At 39.4% G+C, this 19117-nt stretch overlaps 1 protein-coding gene across 10 annotated transcripts in view; it reads left to right on the forward strand.

The window, feature by feature from the left end:
* DTNA (dystrobrevin alpha) overlaps positions 1 to 19117 on the forward strand; it is a 223663-nt gene that overhangs the window by 115510 nt on the left and 89036 nt on the right. For all 10 annotated transcript variants that reach the window (XM_030971767.1, XM_030971770.1, XM_030971771.1 and 7 more), the window contains exons 2-3: positions 10162 to 10229; positions 16012 to 16092. In XM_030971767.1, coding sequence (XP_030827627.1) covers positions 10163 to 10229; positions 16012 to 16092 — 148 coding nt within the window. In that variant the 5' untranslated portion in view covers position 10162. The remainder of the gene's footprint in view (positions 1 to 10161; positions 10230 to 16011; positions 16093 to 19117) is intronic.

Here is a 19117-nt window from a genome sequence, read left to right on the forward strand (position 1 = left end):
GAGGACATAAGATGCCTTTCTATTTATTAAAAGGATAGTTTTGCAAAAATTTCTGCTCCCAGTTAATAGCTGCACCTTTTTAATCATTGAAATAAATTATCTAGAGTAATGTGAAACAGTGTTATGATAATACTGTGTGAGAGTACTCCAGCGAAGGGAGGCTTAAATTTGCTGGGAGGCAAAGACAGAATACATTTGCATCAAAGACAGTTTTGGAAAAGAAAAGCTTGTGCTAACTTTTGTTGTGGAATACTTTAGGAATAGCCAGTGATGTAGGAACTGCCATAAAGTGTATTTCTCTTCATAATTTATAAGAGTGTCATGAATAGCATCTCAACCTACATCCAATTAATGAATAGAAGGATGAAGGGGTTAAAGATTCTTCTGTTTCCTAACACTCTTCTCTTTAATTCTTTAATTCCTTGTGCTTTCAAAGTGACGTCAGTATTCTGTAAACTTCCACATCACATGCAGAGGAGCTGTGCTCTCTGTTATGTGATTAAAGGTTATCTTTATTGGGAGATACTGACTCCTCCTTGAAGTGCCATTTCCAAGTACATTCTCTTTTATGTAACCTACTGCTTTTAGGCTGCCCTTTTTTCTTAGACATTTATTAAGAACTAAATAGAAAATTTCTGAGCCCAGTTCAGCAGCCCATTCCTCTTTGGCTAAGTATGGTAATTACAATGGAATTCAAGCATATGCTTTGGGTTCAGTGTGTATGTAAAGGTTTTGCAGGACAAGGGCAGGTTAAAGAAAGCTTTTGTTGAACAGGAGCCCATCTTGGCTTTTCTATGTATTCATCATTAGAAGACTCAGAAATTCTTGTATTGACCTGTAATTTCTTGTCACTTAAGTTTTATACAAATGTAGACATCCCATTGCTGGTTTTATTGCTGATTCTTCTGTTACCACATGGTACTGCCATCCTAGGAGTTCCGTTCCTGTGGTGTATAATGACTGTATGCTGTATTGCTTGTGTGGTTGTTGATGGGTATGCAGGCAGGCAGTTATGGGACAAGAATGTACAGAGCCTGATTTCAGCCATTAGGACTTCAGGAGAGTTAGTATCTTAACTGAGTATCTTGAGGATTGAACTTTATTATAACTAAGGCTGCCTAGTGAAATAATTTAAAAAATGCATGTGAAATTTCTTTTTCCGCCACAAAATTAGAGATATAGAGGTGTGACTTCCAATGAGATCTGGTACTTGAAAACAGAATTAAAGTTAAGTTGACATCTGCTTTCAAAGCATCATCATTTGAATGCAGCCACCAAAACAATCAAGTTGTATTCCTGTTACCCAAGGGCCACTCACAGAAGGGATATGGCCAGGTAAAAAAGATAAAATCTTACATTTCTTTATGCCCTTAAAGCAGCTAATTGCTAAAAATGCCTTCTTCAGATATTAATTAGATCAACCTGGAGGCTGCTGCTGCTTGCATTAAGGATCTGATTTCTCTCTGTGTGAGATTCATACAGACGCAGTAATCAAAGCTTTCTTTGTCTCAGAAGGTATATACTTGACCCAAAATGCTCCTAAATGCCTTAATTCCCATCCTAGTACCATTCTTCTGTCCTCGTGCCTGCTCTCACTGAGCTTCAACACAATTTAACAGCTACCACTGTGAAAGAGTATATGTGAACAATTTCCTCAGTGCCTCATCATTCTTTCATTTGTAATTTATTTTCTACCTTTCTGGCAAATAGATCTGGAGAGACTTGAAATTCCATGGGATTGTTTTTAAGTTTCTTTTTCCTAGCTGTGTTGTTTAGATATAGTTCAGACTTTCTTTTCTATAAATCTATTTGTTGTAACATTTCCAAAAATTGAAAAGTGAAAAAACCCCAAAGGTATCTGTTTCAGGCATAAAGATAAAAAAAGCTTAAATACTTCTTGGTTGTCAGTTGTATAATGGAAAACATCCTAGCTGATAAGATTTTTTTCAACTCCTCTGGATCAGTGCTATTGCATTAATTGTTTGGGTGCCAAAACTTTTCATCAGGTAAGGTTACAAAAGTCAGTACCTGTTCTATTAAGTAATTTCTTTGTCTACTTACAGTACTTAATTTTAGTGAAATTTTCCCAGTACAAGCAAAGGATCTCAATAATTTCAGCTTCCTAGGAATGCATTTTCTCCTGCAGCTACCATTTGGTTTATTTAGTTGGTTTTGTAATTCTGAGGACATGAAAGTACCTACTGTCCTACAGCAAATAATCATCAAATCTGTATTTACAAAAACTGACAGCTTGTATTATTAAAATTGGCAGAAGCCAAGAAATGCTTCCTAACACAATTGTATCACTGACAGCTTACTCTCAAATGAATTTGGGTTTAATTATGGCAGCACAGGAAGAACTGAAAGATTCCTTTGACTAAGTAGGATTTTAATTATATTTGATATCCTGCAACTTCTTTTTTGCCTCTACCATGGCAAATAAAAAAGAAAGAGGACCAGACTACCAAAGTACCAGATTATCAATTAAATGCTTTCTGTGATAAAGTCCTTATAGTTTTTTATCCCTTGAGTTTCATTACAGTTTTGTCTATGAATTATGCCTTCTCTAACTAAGTAAAAGGAGTAGAACTACATATTTGAGTGTTCAAAGGTCATTAGTTCTTTATTGATCTTGGCTTTTAGAAAAATATATTTAAATAATCATATTTTGAAGGAAAAGCTACAATACCAGTGAAACAGAGGTCCAAAATGAGTTCCTGGGAAAACTCCATAAAAATATTTACACATCAGACAAATCGGATTTGGTATTGTATATCATCAGCTTTTGTGTCTGAGTTTTGGGGGCTTCTTCTTCTCCTGGAATATGTTTTGAGTATAACAAAAATTAAATTATCATTAGTGGAGGTTATTTCTAGCTACCCCTTAGTTGAACTAAGGCTCTAAAAGGCCATATATAAAGGAAATTGGCATCTTCTTTATTGTTTTAAAATATTTAATAAAATTTAGATTAAATACAACTTTTTAATCCCATTTGAATAGAACTTTGAAATTATACATTTAAATCTGTAGCAGTTAGCTGGAATCAACCTCTAATGTTTATCAGAAGTGATGGTAGTGAAGCCCTGGAGAAAAGATTTTTGGAGTTGACCAAAATTATTTTATTGGATAATCTTATGCTCTTGAAAGATGAAACTTATTTGAAGCACTGGGCATTAGTTTTCCTTCCATATTTCATCCAATAAAGTAGTTTCTTATAGTATCAGGAAGCATGACTCAAAAAGAGCATGGCTATGAAAAATTCTTTATGCAATGCCTGTAAGACAGCTTTTTAAAGTTTCCCATGTATATTTTAAGTGTCAAGTAGTCATTTTCTTAAATGTCTTTCATGTCTGGAGTAGCAAGATTCTTTAAGAGAAGTTCTTCTTCATGTTGCAGAGAAAAGCTGGAAATTATACTGTACAAGTACCTATAAAAGGATGGATGAAAAATAAGGATTTTGATATATATTTAGGCCTAGTTAGGAAGATTTTGAATTCTTAAACCTAGTGCACGTGGAAAACAACTGATGTTTCCTTTGTCATGGCATCCTGTAGTAAATTGATGATTCCATACAGTATTAAATATGAAATATTTTGACTCTCACATTTTCTGTCTCAAAATTGTGCCTTTTTTTAAAATTTATTAATCCCTTCACACTTGTTTTTTAGACCTGAGAGATAAGATCTGCACAGCATTCAAACTTCCTTGAAGACTATGCCTTATGGAAATGAGTTGCAGTGGGTGCCTTATTAGGCATTTTTGAGTTTCCCACTAAGGATACAGAATTCCCAAAAGGGGGAGCTGATGAAAAGTATGTTGGAAAATTCTTTCTTAAAAACAAAAACACATTTCACTAAAAGAATAAATCAAGACTGAATTTCAATTTTTTTGGTGGTATTAAAATTGAAAAATACAATGAAAATGAGAAGAGTCAGACTTACTGAGACTCATGTTGGAGATGAACTTAGCAACAGCTTTTGTTTTCTTTCTTCACTGTAAAAATCTCATCTAGATAAAATACAAGCACACTTTGTGAGTGCAATGCAATTATAGCTAGCCTCAGGAAAGAGCATTGACCAGTTTTATTACAGTGCCAAAGATTAGCCCTGGAATGTAAAGCTGAGAGAGGCCTATTAGGGACTTGGTTCATTAGAACATGTGGAACAAGACATTCATAAGGCACCAATAAATCCATTAAGGGGAAGAGGGTTCTGAAATGGCCCTTCAGGATTTTTATTATTAACTACAAGGATTGGTGAGGTTGGTGACATCAGAAATATGGTTTTAGCCAGCACTTACTGTCCCTTTTAACTCACTGTTCTCCAGTCCAAGTTCATTTTGAAATAAGCAGCCATAACTGTTCTAGTTAGCAGAGCAGGATCTGCCTAACACAGCTGAATTTGGAGAAAATAGCAGAAAATAAAATATCAGTGGAAAAGCTCTCTCGCATTGCCACGAATCCTGCATGAACAGAATCCTGCATGTTGACTACAGCTTTAAGTTTCTCATAAAGTCACAGTTAGATAGACTCTAGCAGGCTCTTTCATTTTCATAAATCAAAATTTCTGATGCTGGTTAATCCTGAAAAGAAACAGCAGTTTGTTATGTATGAAGGACATTTTGATAAAACTGTCCCAAGCAATGGCAGACAAGAAACCTGTGCTGCTGAAAAATGCTACTGCTGTCTGCTCAAAGCTGGGTTTAAATATTGACCAGCTCCATAGAAAATAGATTTGTCAACAACATAAAAAATAGCCACTGAGAAACCAGAACATTTCTCTGCATCCTAATTCTTCTAATTCCCAGAGATCTCAAAGCTTCCATCATTTCATGGAAGAAAAAATAGCTTCTGTATCAGGAGTTTGAGATTTCCTCACTAGGGAAATACAGACTACTCAGATAAAGGATGCTTGATCCTGGTTGATATTTTCTACCAAACGGGGCTACTCTTTCCCAAAGTGGTTTTGAGATACTCACTGTTGGGTTTACCAGTCTTGTGGTACAAAACTTCCAGCTAGTTGGGTCCCAAAATGCTTCCAAGAGTTTCAGAGCCCCAGCACCCTCAGCTGGACAGGACTGAGGCAGAGAGAGGTGTTTCTGTTTCCTATGTGCCTACTTGGGCAGAACAGCAGCTTTTGTCCAGCCTGAGAGACTGTCACCAAGTGTCACTGGCCGGGATTCGCAGCCTCTTTTTCCAAATGCCCGCTGCATCACAACCATCACATGGGACTTGATAAATTTTTCATGCCAGAATTAATCAATTTCAGTGGGCAGTTTTCCTCACTGGCATGTGTCCTGCCTCCCTGGGGCACTTCATCTGTCACAGACAAACTGGATGGGGATTAGTGGCAGTGCTAGTGGGGTGGCTCTTCTCAGACCCATCAAACTGCGTCTGCACGTGTCAGGTCAGGAATTTTTGGGTCTCCTGGGACATGTGTGGGGCTTTCCAGAGGGGAGTGCCTTCTCTGGGCATATAGGCAACTGTTTCTTTTGATGATGTGGTGGTTTAACCCCCTCTGTAAAGTAAATCACATGCAACTGCTCGCTTATTCCAGTACCAGCCCCACCGCCCCAGTGGTAGGTAGAAACAGGGGGAAAAAAGTTAAACTCATGGACGGAGATACAAACAATAATTGAAACAAAGCAAAATATAATAATAATAATAATAATAATAGTAGTAGTAGTAGTAGTAGTAGTAGTAGTAGTAGTAGTAGTAGTAGTAGTAGTAGTGACTCAGAGAGAGGTAATAATAATGAGACAGAGAGATACAGCCCAAGATAAGTAAGTGGTACCCACTACAGTGGATCACCACCCACTGACCAAAGGCCAGCCCATCTCCAAGCAGCAATTGGCACCTGCTGGCCAATTGTCTGCAGTTTATGTAGTGGGCAGGATGCTCTGAGGTGTGGCATATCTCTTGGGCCACTTCGGGTCAGCTGTCCTGGCCATGCTCCCTTCCAATCATTTGTGCACCTGCTCACTGGCAGAGCCTGGGAATCTGAGCAGTCCTTGACTTGGGGTAAGCACTACTGAGCAACAGCTAAAGCAACGGTGTGTTATCAACATTATTCCCATATTAAATTCAAAACACAGCACTGTACCAGGAATAAAATTAACTGTATTCCGGCCTAAACCAGGATGGATAGGTTTTTTTGGAGCTAGTGATTTAAATGTAGCATGCATTCTTTTTATCAGGCACAGACGTAGCTCAAGAAATGGAATGTAATGGAAATATACTATTTATGAAAAGAATGACATATAGTAGGGCTTAATAAAAGATATTATTTACCCTATGAATACTGAAACAAGAAAAACACTTATTTGTGAGAAAGATTATTGCAGTGCTCATAATCCAAGCAGCACAACAGGAAAGATAAATGAGGCATTTAGTTCTCATGTTATGCATATTACATTATATTCCCACCCACATTTTATAAACCAGAAAAGTATATTAAAAAATAGACCAATTATGCTTCTGATACATGATAAGCATGAATATGAAATTGCAGTCAAAATAGTTCCAATCAAACTATATTATTTGTTTATTTATTATTTTCTTTCTAACACTACTAATGTCATAAAAGTGTTCAGCTTGGAACTTGGGTAAAAGTGAAACATTCACAGTATCTTTTTCAGAGTCTGGAAACCTCACACTTGCAAAGATTTCTGCTTTGGAATGTCTAATATATTGAAGCCTTAATCCCACTCTAATTGGTACTGTACTAATTAGCTTGTGACTAGAATTTTAATTAGATGCACAATAGGTGTTCTTACCTGCAGTAGAGGAGGTATTTCCTGGGAAGAAAAGTGAAGGGAAAAAGATTGTGAAAGGAATCTATAGAACACAAATATAATCTAATCCCTACCATAAGAAATGTATACATTAATTAATATTTTTCAAAATTATGTCTCTGGAAATGTATTCTGTTTTTCAAAGCACATTTGCTTTGTGATTTGCTTTTCTCCTGTGAAGAACAAATTGTACTTTTTTCTTCTGTGATGTGACTTGTGCTGTGAGGAAACTGAGAAATACTGGACCACAACTGCAGTTAATTAGCTCAGGGCCAGCCCCAGGGACTGAGGTGGACACATGATGGGCTCAAAGCAGGAGTCTGTAATCTGAGTTGAAGAGTAGAGCTGTGTACCTGTGAGCTGGGTCACAGGGAGCAAGGCTGAGCAAGGAGATGCCCAGCACCTTGACAATGACATTAGTTGAGCTTGGGCTGTGGCACGTTCTGGAGTTAAAATGCATGTGAAAAGCTTGGAAGATGCAGCTGAGTGAATTCCTGTCAATAGTGACTCAGAAGTACCAATACTCTGGTAGATGAGCATCATCTATCACTTTTTTCTATCAGGAAAAGACAGGAAAGAGGGATAGAATGTATCTGTCTGAAAATGCTGCCACCACTAATGTTCTCATTAGCTTAATGGCATATACCCTTACAGAGAATTTTAGGATTGTCATTTGGGTGAAGGCTATTTTAAAATCTGCAAAATATCTAGTGCAAGAGTCCTAAAAACATAAATCTGAAGTTCCTTCCTTCTCTGAAGAAGCCTGAGTTCTGTGTTTATAAATATAAAGTTATTTGTCAGGCCTGGTAATCCCCATAAGCCCCAGCAGTGAAAAGGGTGATTCAATTTCAGAAGATAATGGGACATTCTGAAAAATGATGATCAGGTCCAGGGAATGTTTTTATATGAGGAGATATAAGCAGTAAAAGTAAAGGGAGGATGAATTGCAGAAAACAGAAAAACAGTTAAAGAATTATTATTTTCCCCCCCACTAAAGAGACACTTTTACAACATGCTTTCTGATGGAAGTGGAAAACATGCTGTACAATTTGCATGATTTGAAAAATATTTTTTGTTACTAAATTTTGACTGGGAAAATTCTTCCACATGGTGAATAAGGTCACAGGTGAGCCACATTCCATGCTCTGCAAGATATTTAAAAGCAATAGCTAAGGAATATTTTTGTCCAGGTGTCAATATGAGGCAAGTGAGAATAAAGTTGCGCTCCTTATGTTTTCGATAAAATTTGTAGCAATCACTCTGAGAGCAGTAATTACTTCACAAATGTTAGAGAACATTGGTGGAATGAAAACATAAAATTATTAACTGGAGAAACATCTGTAAGATTTAAGTGTCAGTTGTGTCAAGAAGTGGAAGATGATGTCATCCTTGTGCCAAAATCAGATTGTCCCAATCTCAGTCAACACAGGTAATATGTGGTCTGAAAGCAAGTTGCACATTGTGGAATGATGCTGAATATAGGAGAAGTCAGAGAAATTTATGGTGGCCTATAACCAACTCTACAAGCAATAAATATTAATCAAAAATTGTGTTTGCTCTGAAGTATTCACTCAACTGCCCTGCCTAGTAAAAGATACTATCTTTTCAAAGGGCTTTATTAACTCACCTGTCCTATGAGATCTGGGCATTTTCCATGGCAAATTTGTCTCCTACCATGAGTTTCATTAGAAACAGAAAGGAGTGGGGAGCTCAGGCCATGGATAGTGGAATTATATTGCTTTTAATTTTTTTATGGGAAGAGATTTGAGGCTGATTCATGTAAAAAAGGCATTACTTCTTGCTGTCTAATTAAGATGCTAGTTGGGCCTGGCATATCTTGAGGAATCTCATTTTGCAGGGAGGTTTGAGTCTTCCCTGACACCTCCAAGACACCAGCTACCTCAGATCAAAGGCTGAGTGACCACTCCTGTGAATCACTATCCTGAGAGCTGTTATCTCTGCAGAAAGGGAGGATACATTAGCTCAGACTTCATGCCATGCTACACACATCCCTATCACTCGTGGACAAATGGGAGCCTACTTGAATATGAGGTGAACTTGAATATCCCTGCAAAGAGGCTGCATCCATACCCTTTGTCCCCTTCCTAGTGGGACTGCTGCTCACATCACAAAACATCCACCATAGATAGCACTTCAGCAGTCTTTATCAGTACTCTGAGAATTGAATAGGCTGCTTGGAAAAGGCAGTTATAATGTACCACCATTTCATTTGAACTGTGCAGTTTGAAAGAGAAAAAAAAAATCACAACAAAACACCTCCTATGTGATTGCCTTCCTGTCTTTGTGAAATAGAAGGAAACTGGTTTTCTGTCTTGAGTTCTTTGGTGATGGTAGACTTCAGCATCCAGTACTTTTATCCTTCCTGTTGTATACATCTGGAGGTTTGCTATGGGATACAGTGCAGTATTTTTGATTGCAGGCTTGTATAGAACATCTCCTGTGTAGTGTGATGTTATTTTACACAGTCTAGTTGACATAAGGATGGAGATTAAAATGCAGGTCAGAAGTTCTAACCAGACTTGGCAGGCAGGAAAGGATATTGGTTCGACAGGGTAATTACCCATAGGAAGTGGTGATGCTGACACTAGTTTTAATTTTTTGAGTGCTGCTAAAGATGTTTATCTTCACTCTGAAAGCTTTGGTCTTTTATGGTTTGAATGCTGGCTGTGAGAGAAGCTGTCACTTTTCTCTCTGCTCTATCCAGCAGTAGTGCTCTTCAAAATAGTCGAAAGATTTTTTTCATCTGAAAACAGAAGGAAAATATATTCTTACTTCTGAGCCTTTTTGTGAAACTCATTTAACCAGAGATACACTGCCCTGAATCTGAATGAATATTGGGAGAATGCTTGCTTGGGTAAATAACATGTATTATGTTATGGAGTAGAGATTTAATTGCTGTTGTTTGTTGGGGTTTTTTTTTGTCTCCTCCACATAGAATTGGCTAGAACATAGTTTTAGAGACTATAAAATAATATCCGAATCTTTTATGATTTCTTCTATCTTACATAATTTAAACTGAGGATTCCTTATTTAAGAAAACCTAAAATGAATTTCAGAGCTTGTGTTATGTAAGCCAGTTAGTTACATCAAGCAGAAAAACTGAACACTGCCTTTGGGAGAGAGGGGCGGGAGGGGGAACAAATGCTTGAAAGCAGAGTCCAGAGAATGGAGGACAGTTTGGGGACCAGGTTCTCCACAAAGCACACCACAGAGAGGCTGGCAAAAGGCATCGGATACACGTGGAGCACCAGTCAACCTCCAAGGTTCTTCAGGAGCAATTTTGGATGCTTATACATATGTTGAGTCTGGGAATAATGCTTAATGTTTGCACATGATTTTGTCTTCCAGAATGATTGAAGATTGTGGGAAAAGAGGAAATACCATGGCAGAAAGAAGGCAGCTGTTTGCAGAAATGCGTAAGTACTTCCTGGAAATGTTTTGCTGTGATAGACCAAGCCAGTTGCTATGCAATGTCAGTAAAATTTATGCAAGCTTTCCACCTCAAATCTCCCTTGCACAAATGAATATCATAAGATCAAAACTGCACAAAAATGGGCTGATTTGACCAAAGCAGGAAAGAGGGGTTTTCTACATCAGATTTTTTATTGAATTATTTTAATCCGTAGTTTTCTTAGGACAAGATGATGGAGTGCACAGGTTGCAATGAAGAGGGATAAAGGTCTCCAAAAGCTACATCTTTTTTTGGAGGTATCTGTATGGGTTGACCCCAGGCAGCTGCCAAACTCCCACATACTTGCTTAATCAGTAACCAGCCCCCAGCAGAATGGGAGAAAATATAGGGAGAGCAAAAGCAAGCAAACTCATTGCTTGAGACAAAGACTTGATTAGGTGACAGAAAGAGAGGGAAAAAATTACAAGAGAAACCAAGAGCCAGTGATGCAAAGGTGACTATTCCCCACTTCCCAAAAGCAGACTGATGCCCAGCTACTCGTGGAACACTGTCTGCTTTGGAAGACAAAACTCCCCACCCCCTTCCTTCCCTACCCCAGTTTTATAGCTGAGCATGACACTATATGATGTGGACTAACCTTTTGGCCAAGTGGGGCATCTCTCCTTGCTGTGTCTCCTCCCAGCCTCTTGCCCATCCCCAGACAGCCCTGGGAGGGGACAGAGTAGGAAACAGAAAAGCCTGAGTGCTGTGCAAGCACGCTTCAGCAACAGCTGAAACAGCGGTGTGTTATCAACACATTTTAGCCACAGATCTGAAACACAGCACCACGCAGGCTGCTCTAAAGAAAGTTAACTGCATCTCAGCCAGACACAGTACAGGGACTCATGTACTTCATATCCCACTTCAGTGTCATTTTTTGTAGTTCCTGATGAAGTTGTGTTCTCCCTGCACAATCGTGTGTCAGGGATGTACCATACCAACAATGTTCCTGCACTTCTAGAAGACAGTCATCTCTAATTTCTCTTACAACCAATCCACTGTTTCTCCAGGAAGTTCTGTTACGTGTGAAGTTTGAGACTGTCACTCTGTTACTAGATTTACCTGCGTTTTGTGTGTAATTACTAAGCTTCCTGTTGTTTGTCCCCTGGCTCATAGTAAACTAGGACAGAGCATCTCCCTGATTGTTGGTGGCAGACTAAGATGGGCATTACTGGGACTGGAGTTGTTGTGCATAATGAAAGGCCAGGTGTGTGCTGGTGAATTCAGTGTGTGTGAGCCCTACATCTGAGTTCTCCAAATTAAAGACTTCCCACTCACATGGCCTACCAAGAACTGGTTTGGCCCATTCTGCAGCATCCACTACTCTGTTGTGCCCTGTAATTGTTTTAGTATCACACAATGCTTCCTCTTGTAACTCATGAATGTTTCTCACTGATCTTTTCTCTCTGGTGCCCAGTGACAGGACCTGAGGAAATGGAATGAAGCTGTGTCATGAGAGGTCTAGGTTGGGTATTAGAAAGGGATTCTTCACCCAAGAGGGTGTTTGGGCACTGGAACAGGCTCCCCAGGGAAGTGGTCACAGCACCAAGCCTGACAGAGCTCAAAAAGCATTTGGACAATACTGTCAGGCACATGGGATGATTTTGGGAGTATCCTGTGCAGAGCCAAGAGTTGGACTCAATGATTCTTGTGGATCCCTTCCAACTCAGGATATTCCTTGATTCAGTTGTCTCTTGTGTACAGCACCTTGGAACCTTGGAGGGAGGTGTTGTACGTTGGCCAGAATCAAAAAATGTATTTGTCCATTATCAGAGGGGCATTAATTTTTATCAGCTCAAGTCAGTGACATAGGTACCATTAATTTCAAATAGTTTTAAATACTCCTAAAATATTTAGGACTTTGCTGTGAAAATTTGTGGTTTGTTTCCACAGTTTTGAAAGCTGTTTTGATGTTGGATTGTTTTGCAGGAGTTAAGGAGGTGTTGGGAAAACCAGCTGGAGGCAGAGGAGGGTCTATTTTCCTGTATTACACACCAGTAGTTATAGTCTACTATTTTCTTCTTTCACATTTTAGTATTTTGGCATACTTACTTCAGTCTGGTTTATCTCACATGTACTTCCCTTTTCTGTTTGCCTCTGTTCCTCCACCTACTACCTATGTACACAGAGAACTGGATGTTCCAACTAGGTAAAATGAGGGGAAAACATTAAGTCTTAGTGGAAAAGTGGAAAAACTTAAATGTATTTTAGCCATCTTCATAAAACACTGAACTTTGCATTCTGGGAGCCCTCAGATACCTCTGTGTGTGGAGGGTGTGCTTCACTGAAACCAAAATTCATCCTGGGATCACATTCAGCTGTGTGCAAGCCCTCACTTTAACATGTGTAACAGAAACCATGTGCTCCTGATGCCCTACATATTGTGGTCCATGTAAAGCTTCTTAACATTCTGATAGGCATAAGCCTGTGGAAATAGGTGAACTCCACAACCTGCCAATATCAGAGGAAGAAAATTCATAATATAAAGGCCTTTGCCAGTGGTTTTGGCTCTTGGGATCTACATCTGCAAGTCTGTGATTAAAACCCCACAATAATTTCACAAAGTGGGTCATGTTCCAGGCTACACAAGATAGAAAAGAGGGGGGAAAAAAAAAAAGAAAAAAGTGAATCCAACTTTTCAAGCCTTTTTAAGTGGGAAGTTTGTCCTGAACAAGGAATAGAAGGATTTGATTCTGACTTTAAATTTCGACCATTGTTTATTCCCCCTGTATATTGAGAGGTCCAGTTCAGCCTTTTCTGTTTCCTTTCCTTCAGAAGAGGCATCCTTCTAGTTCCAAATTACAAACATTTGTGAATTGATATCACAATCATTATCACCTTCTGTAGAGTCCCGTGGTTAAAGCTTGTATTATAACTCAAAATGCTCTGTTGGACATGAAGCTACTAGGTCTTAGTCTTACCTTAGTCTGACCTGACATGCCCAGGTATATCCACACTGATGAAGAGTTCAAAATATGCATCAATGTTGGCACATATTATCCAGCAAGAAAACAGCAGCCAAAGTTGCAGTGTGTCCCTTTGTTATTTTTGCAAACTGACAACAGTGTTGCTTGACATGAGCATATTCAAAGGAAACAGAGTGAGGCACTGCCAGGAGGCAGAAGAAAGGAGAGGCCACTGGCAATCCTGTAGGGAAGTTACAAATTTGCTGTCTCATTTGCCATGCTCAGTCCTGGACATCTTTCCATTGGTTTATCAGGACTCTCCATCACGTAAGTGATGGCACTTTTCTACAGAAGTTATTTGACAAAACAGATCTCTGACTGTGGCAAAATGTGAGTTATGACAAAATTAAATTGTCTATTCCAGGGTCTTATCAGCAACACCTATTCCCCAAATAATATCAAAATAATACCATCCACTATGTGTGCAAATAGTAAAATAGAAAAAAAAAAAGGTAACATTGCCCACAAATTTGTTTATTTAGGATTATTACTGCAACCTCAGAAACTCAATGAGCCAGAGTCTCACTTTGCTTTCACTCTTTAAATTTCGTTATAAGGTTGAAGTTTTATAAAGGAGCACTGGAAGTTTATTGATAGCTTTCACTGAAGAGGGGAAAAGTTACATTAATTTTACTTATTTTTCCTGTTAAAAAAGAAAAGCTTAGTGTTGCAAGCTTTATCCTCCCTTTCATCTACAAAGAAATATTCCTAAAGCTGTCAATGAGATACTACTGGAGAAGAGAAAAAACTGTATAATTTTAACAATAGCGGATATGATGGAACAAACTTAAAAAATACTTTCCATACCTGATGTTAAGCAGTCAAAGGTAATTTCTCCTTGGAGTAGATGGTGTAACTGGCAAAAGGGAGTAGCTGGGAGCCTTGGGAACACAGTGTGGGAGAATTTGGTCAGGAAAAGAGCAGACTTTGGGGAGAATAGAGAGTATCATTCTCATTTTCGTGTCATAGGCCAGAGCACATTTGAAAAATTTGGGTGCAAAGGATGACCTTGTTTAAGAAAGTGTGGTGAACAATGCTGCCAGAGGCAGAATGGAAGCTTCAGGCAAGATTTATCAGGGAAGGAAGCCCTCCAATTGAGTCACAAGGTGCAGAAAGGATCCCACTCACTCTAGAAACTCCGTCTCAGAGAGTAGTCTGAGTAGAGCTCGATCCAGTCCTAGTCCCAGACTTGGTCAAGAGTTTATTTCTTAAGCATTATATAGATGTAATTGATACTTTCTATGACTTCATCATGCAGGATTAAGGATAGCAAACCAAATATATTTATAGGAATAAAATAAATCTTTATTTAAATTGGTGATAATGATAACAATTAAGCTAAAATATTTTAATCAAAATTTTTTACCAGATAGTATAGATATTTATAACTAATTGTATTGGGCACTACTTATTAAATAAATTATTTCAAAAATAGCTTAATAATTATTAAGTACAGATCAGTGTTACTCACCTGTATCAACACTGTGGGCAAATCTCTTCCACTTGGTCTGAAGGAATAGCCTTGAGGGGTGTCCCCAGTCAAGGGAGGAATTGCCACGTATGTAATCAGAAGGGATGAGTTAGAAGTCCCTGCCATTAAAAGATGGAACTGAGCTTTTCTAGTATAAAGTGACTGACTGTCAGTCAGATGTTTCTAGGCTCCCCTTGCCAGCTCAGCAGCTTCAGATAAGTTATCAGTACTATCACTTGTTGCTTCCTTTATCAGGAACTTTATGTGCCACATCCTCACCAGTGCTGATTTCTGTCAGGCAAGACTGTTTTTCATGTCCCCAGAAGGTTTAGCTTTGGGGTTGTGGAGTCAGGCTGGTCTCAGCATTCCTGAACACCTGAAGCAGCATGATCCACCTTCTCCATCCATCACTGATAATTTATGCAAATGGGAGAAAATTTGAGCTGTTTTACCCCCACTTAGACAGAGTATTCTGCCACAGATGCCAACGTGGCCATATGTTCTGCAGTTCAGCTGAGAAATCTTAAAGCATTTAGGAAGCTTGTGTAAAAGCAGGGCTGTATTCCACTCCTCTTACATCCTGACTGCACCTTGTTTGGTGAGTTTGTTGGACGCTGTGCCAGGTTCTGCCCCCATACTGGCCCCTGTGTCCTGTCCTTGTTTGTGAGGGAGCTGCCACTCAGTTTGTTCCCATCTCTTGGACAGCTGCTTTGGAAATGTTACTGGATCTTTACATTGCAGCAGGCAGGGCCAAGCTTTGTGTGGAGCACAGAGCTGACCCTCAGAGGTCTCCATTGCAGAGAATACACATCCACAAAGTGGAGAAAGGCCTCACACCCCTTGCCATTGCCCCGTTCTGCAGATTGCCATAAGTCTTTATGTTACAGCACAGTGTGTTTTCTGATTGGGTTTGCTGGCAATACCTTGCCCTGGTGTGGCATGTCAGCTAAAGATATTTGTTATGAGCTTTTTTTGCTGAATATTAAAATTCAACTGAGATTTTCCCTGCTGTTGGAGCCTGGCCAGTGTGTCTTTTAGCCTGCAGCTTGACCAGATTGTTCTTCAAAGTGACAGACACAGTGGGCTGACTATTCCTTGCCTTCCTTTCTAAAATTCTTTTAACACTGTAGCTCCTGACATTCCCCTTGTTACTCCTCACTCCTCTCTACTCTCTCTGCAAAAGGGGAGAGCCTTGAAAATTGTTAAACCGAGGCAGCTCGTGTGTCCTCTTTGTTCCCTGGCTTCCCTGCTAGCTAAGAGACGCACAGGTCACATTCCATCCAAATGTCACCATTCTTCTCTTCCACTAGGGGCTCAGGATCTGGATCGCATCCGCTTGTCCACCTACCGAACAGCATGCAAGCTTCGATTTGTTCAGAAGAAATGCAACTGTAAGTATGCCAGCACTTCTTTCACCTACATTGTTACAAGCTTTCCACTGCACTCTGCAGTCTGTGCTTTGCACTGCTGGCAAACCAGGGCTGTGTGATGTGGCATTGCAAAGGACACTCATCAGAGTGCCTGGGCAAGCTTCAAATATTAACCTGTTTATGTAAGGAACTTGCCTCAAATATGCCAGTGATTCAGTCATAGAAGGGTGGGGCAGGATATAGGCCACAACTTTAATTAATCAGTATGTTAGCTGCATTCTCCAATGTTCCTGTGAAATAGCATTTGTGAGCTTCAGCAGGGCCCTGCAAATTAAATGCTTTTATAGCAGCTCTGTGAGAAAAAATGCTGCCTTTAGTCCTCTTCTATTTAGGGTGCAGCAAAGTGCAATGTTGGTCAGACCCCTCTGTTTCCAGAAGGCCAGCTAAATGCAGCTCTTCTGAGAGACTGAACCTGCTTGTAATCTCTGCATATCTGTCTTAATCCCTCTAGGTTTTATTAGGAAATTTCCCACTTGATTAGTGACCTTTTTTAACTTCTCTTCTGAGATTCAGCTGCATTTTCTATTAGCACAGTCACGTGCTGTGAGCTTTAAAGGCGAAATACATATAAAATCTGTAATGGAGTGTATCCTTTCTTCTCCATCCAAAATAGTATGCAAATACTTAGAAGGGCAGATTTGGGTAAATGTGCTTTACTGGACCTTTCCACACCAACTTAAAAAAATACCCTAAGCAAGGGCACTCTTGTCAGCAGTAGCAGTAGGGAGAGGACCAACACAGAGAAAACAAGTGGGTTTTAGTCCTCACATACAGACTAGAATGACAACCTGTCTATGCTTGTGCTGCACACAGTGGTAAGTATGTTTAAAAATGCTCACTGTAGATAGAAATTTACCACCCTGTTAAGTTCCTAGTTTTGGGGTTACATCTGTCTGTGTTACAGAAATGTTTATCTTATGCTGTCCAAACATACTGGAGAGGCCAACTTGTAGTGAAAAATATTTTTGAGAGTATTTACTGTGTTATTAGCCATGGAGCTGATAGTTTAATCACTTTTGTAGCACACTTATCATATTTTTAATATGTCCTTAGCTGAAGTATGAATTGAAGGTTTGGTATCACATTATAAGCAATCTGCCAGACACAAAACCCAGGGGGGGTTAGTACCTGCCCAGCAGCTGGCTTCTCCCATTCAGGAGCAAATGTGTTGAAAGATGCTATTATGTTGCATTCAGTTGGGGTTTTTTTAAATCTTATGTTTAGGAGGATGACATTTTCACTTCATTTTCATGGTAACAGAATACAGTAGTCTGAGGTGACAAAAGTATCCAATTAAATGGATGGTGCTAGCAAAGTATGTATGCAACTGCATGCTAAGCAAGTGAAAAAAAAACCTAAGGGCTAACAGTAGCCTCATTGCTGGGAGTGTCTGTCTGGCTGAAAATATACTGGTTGTTAATTTTAATTTTGTGCCTCTTATTTATGAACTGTGATCTGCTTTTGTGGAACTGTTGGTTCTCCTCATAGAGAATTAGTGCAGATGCCCTGCTGTTTGCCAGCTTGTGCCAAGTAACTCATGGATGGGACTTAGCTTCTGGTCTCCATTGATAACCTAGGAGGAGTAATTTGCTGATCTTGTTTAAAGATTTATGCTGTATCACTCTCTCCTTAAGGAATAAAAAGTAAAAGGAGAAACTTATAATGTCATGCTAAGTATTAGGTTCAGTGCAACTTAAGAAATAGTGCCTGCTACTCTGGAACAGGCTGGATTGTGTCTTTTCACCATCAAGTACAGTTTTCTTCTCGTTGTTTCGAGTAGACTGCTGCTCTCCCAGATGAGTTTATCTTGTCAATGGGAAAAGAAGTCATTCATTCACCTGGCAGGTATTCAAGCAATGGCTGTCCAAAAAAGAGCTGCTAAACAGAGAGACACTAACTGAGCACTGCCCTTGAAATGGTTAATATCAGACCTCTGGCTCATGTGAGCTACTGTTTTGGGATTTTTTTCTCCCTACAGATACTATCATTATGCACCACCCAGCAGTAATGAGACAAAAAAGAAAAAGGGGTCATGGGGAAAAAACCTTTCTGCTGCATCTGTGCTGCTGCATTTAGGGTAGAATATAACAAGAAAAAGGCTCAAAAGACAGTTCTGCTCCACTCCCAGTGCATAGCACCTCCTGTCACTCAAGCCATCCTTGTCTTCTTTCAGCTGTGCCCTCCTGCCCTGCCCTGGCACACTGGCCCAGACTTACTAGGGAAAAATTGCTTGGAAAGACTGTATTTGAGGGGCTCTTTTAAAGAGCTAATTTAATAAATGGCTGAGAGCTGCTCTTGCTACAGGCTGAAGGTATATGAGGATGGAAGCAGAGAGCTGCTTTGAGTGCCAGAAGTGTTTGTTCCAAGGAAAGCAGAGCAGAGGCTTTATTAGCACCATCTTTTTTACCCGGAGGTGCCCATTAGCATAGGCAGTCATGGGATATCATTTAACAGGCAGCTACACTTATCACACACAGTGCACTGTTTGTTTCTGCTGCCTTTAATGCAGACACAGACACAGGTTCATCTCCTGGCCTCCCTTTGAGAATTCCTCTCTCAGTACAAGTGCAGTTTTTTGCTGAAACCTTCAGCAGCAGGCTGGGTTTTACTGGCAAAGTAGGCAGTGTGCAATGGGCAAAAATCATATTCTGAGAGCCATTCTCTCTTGCAGAGTTTCTCCTGAAACTAAGTAAATTATCTGGGTAAAAATAAGAGAGAACATGACTATTTACCACCTTTTACCAGAATATCACTACATATGTTGCACCTTGAGTACTACCACTGTTGATCAAATAATTTGCTTTGTGAAATTATTTCATTTTCATAAGAAGAAGAAGACTTTGCAGATATTTAGCCAACAGTCTTCAAAATTGCAAATATGTATCTTTCTGACAATTCTATACAACTTTGGAAAAATACTCTGTGGAAAGTACTTCTTTTATAAAAATGTCTCTGAGCATTTTAAAGTGACAGTTCAAATACAATC

The sequence above is a fragment of the Camarhynchus parvulus genome, chromosome 2 (genome assembly GCF_901933205.1).
Source record: "Camarhynchus parvulus chromosome 2, STF_HiC, whole genome shotgun sequence".
NCBI lineage: Eukaryota > Metazoa > Chordata > Aves > Passeriformes > Thraupidae > Camarhynchus > Camarhynchus parvulus.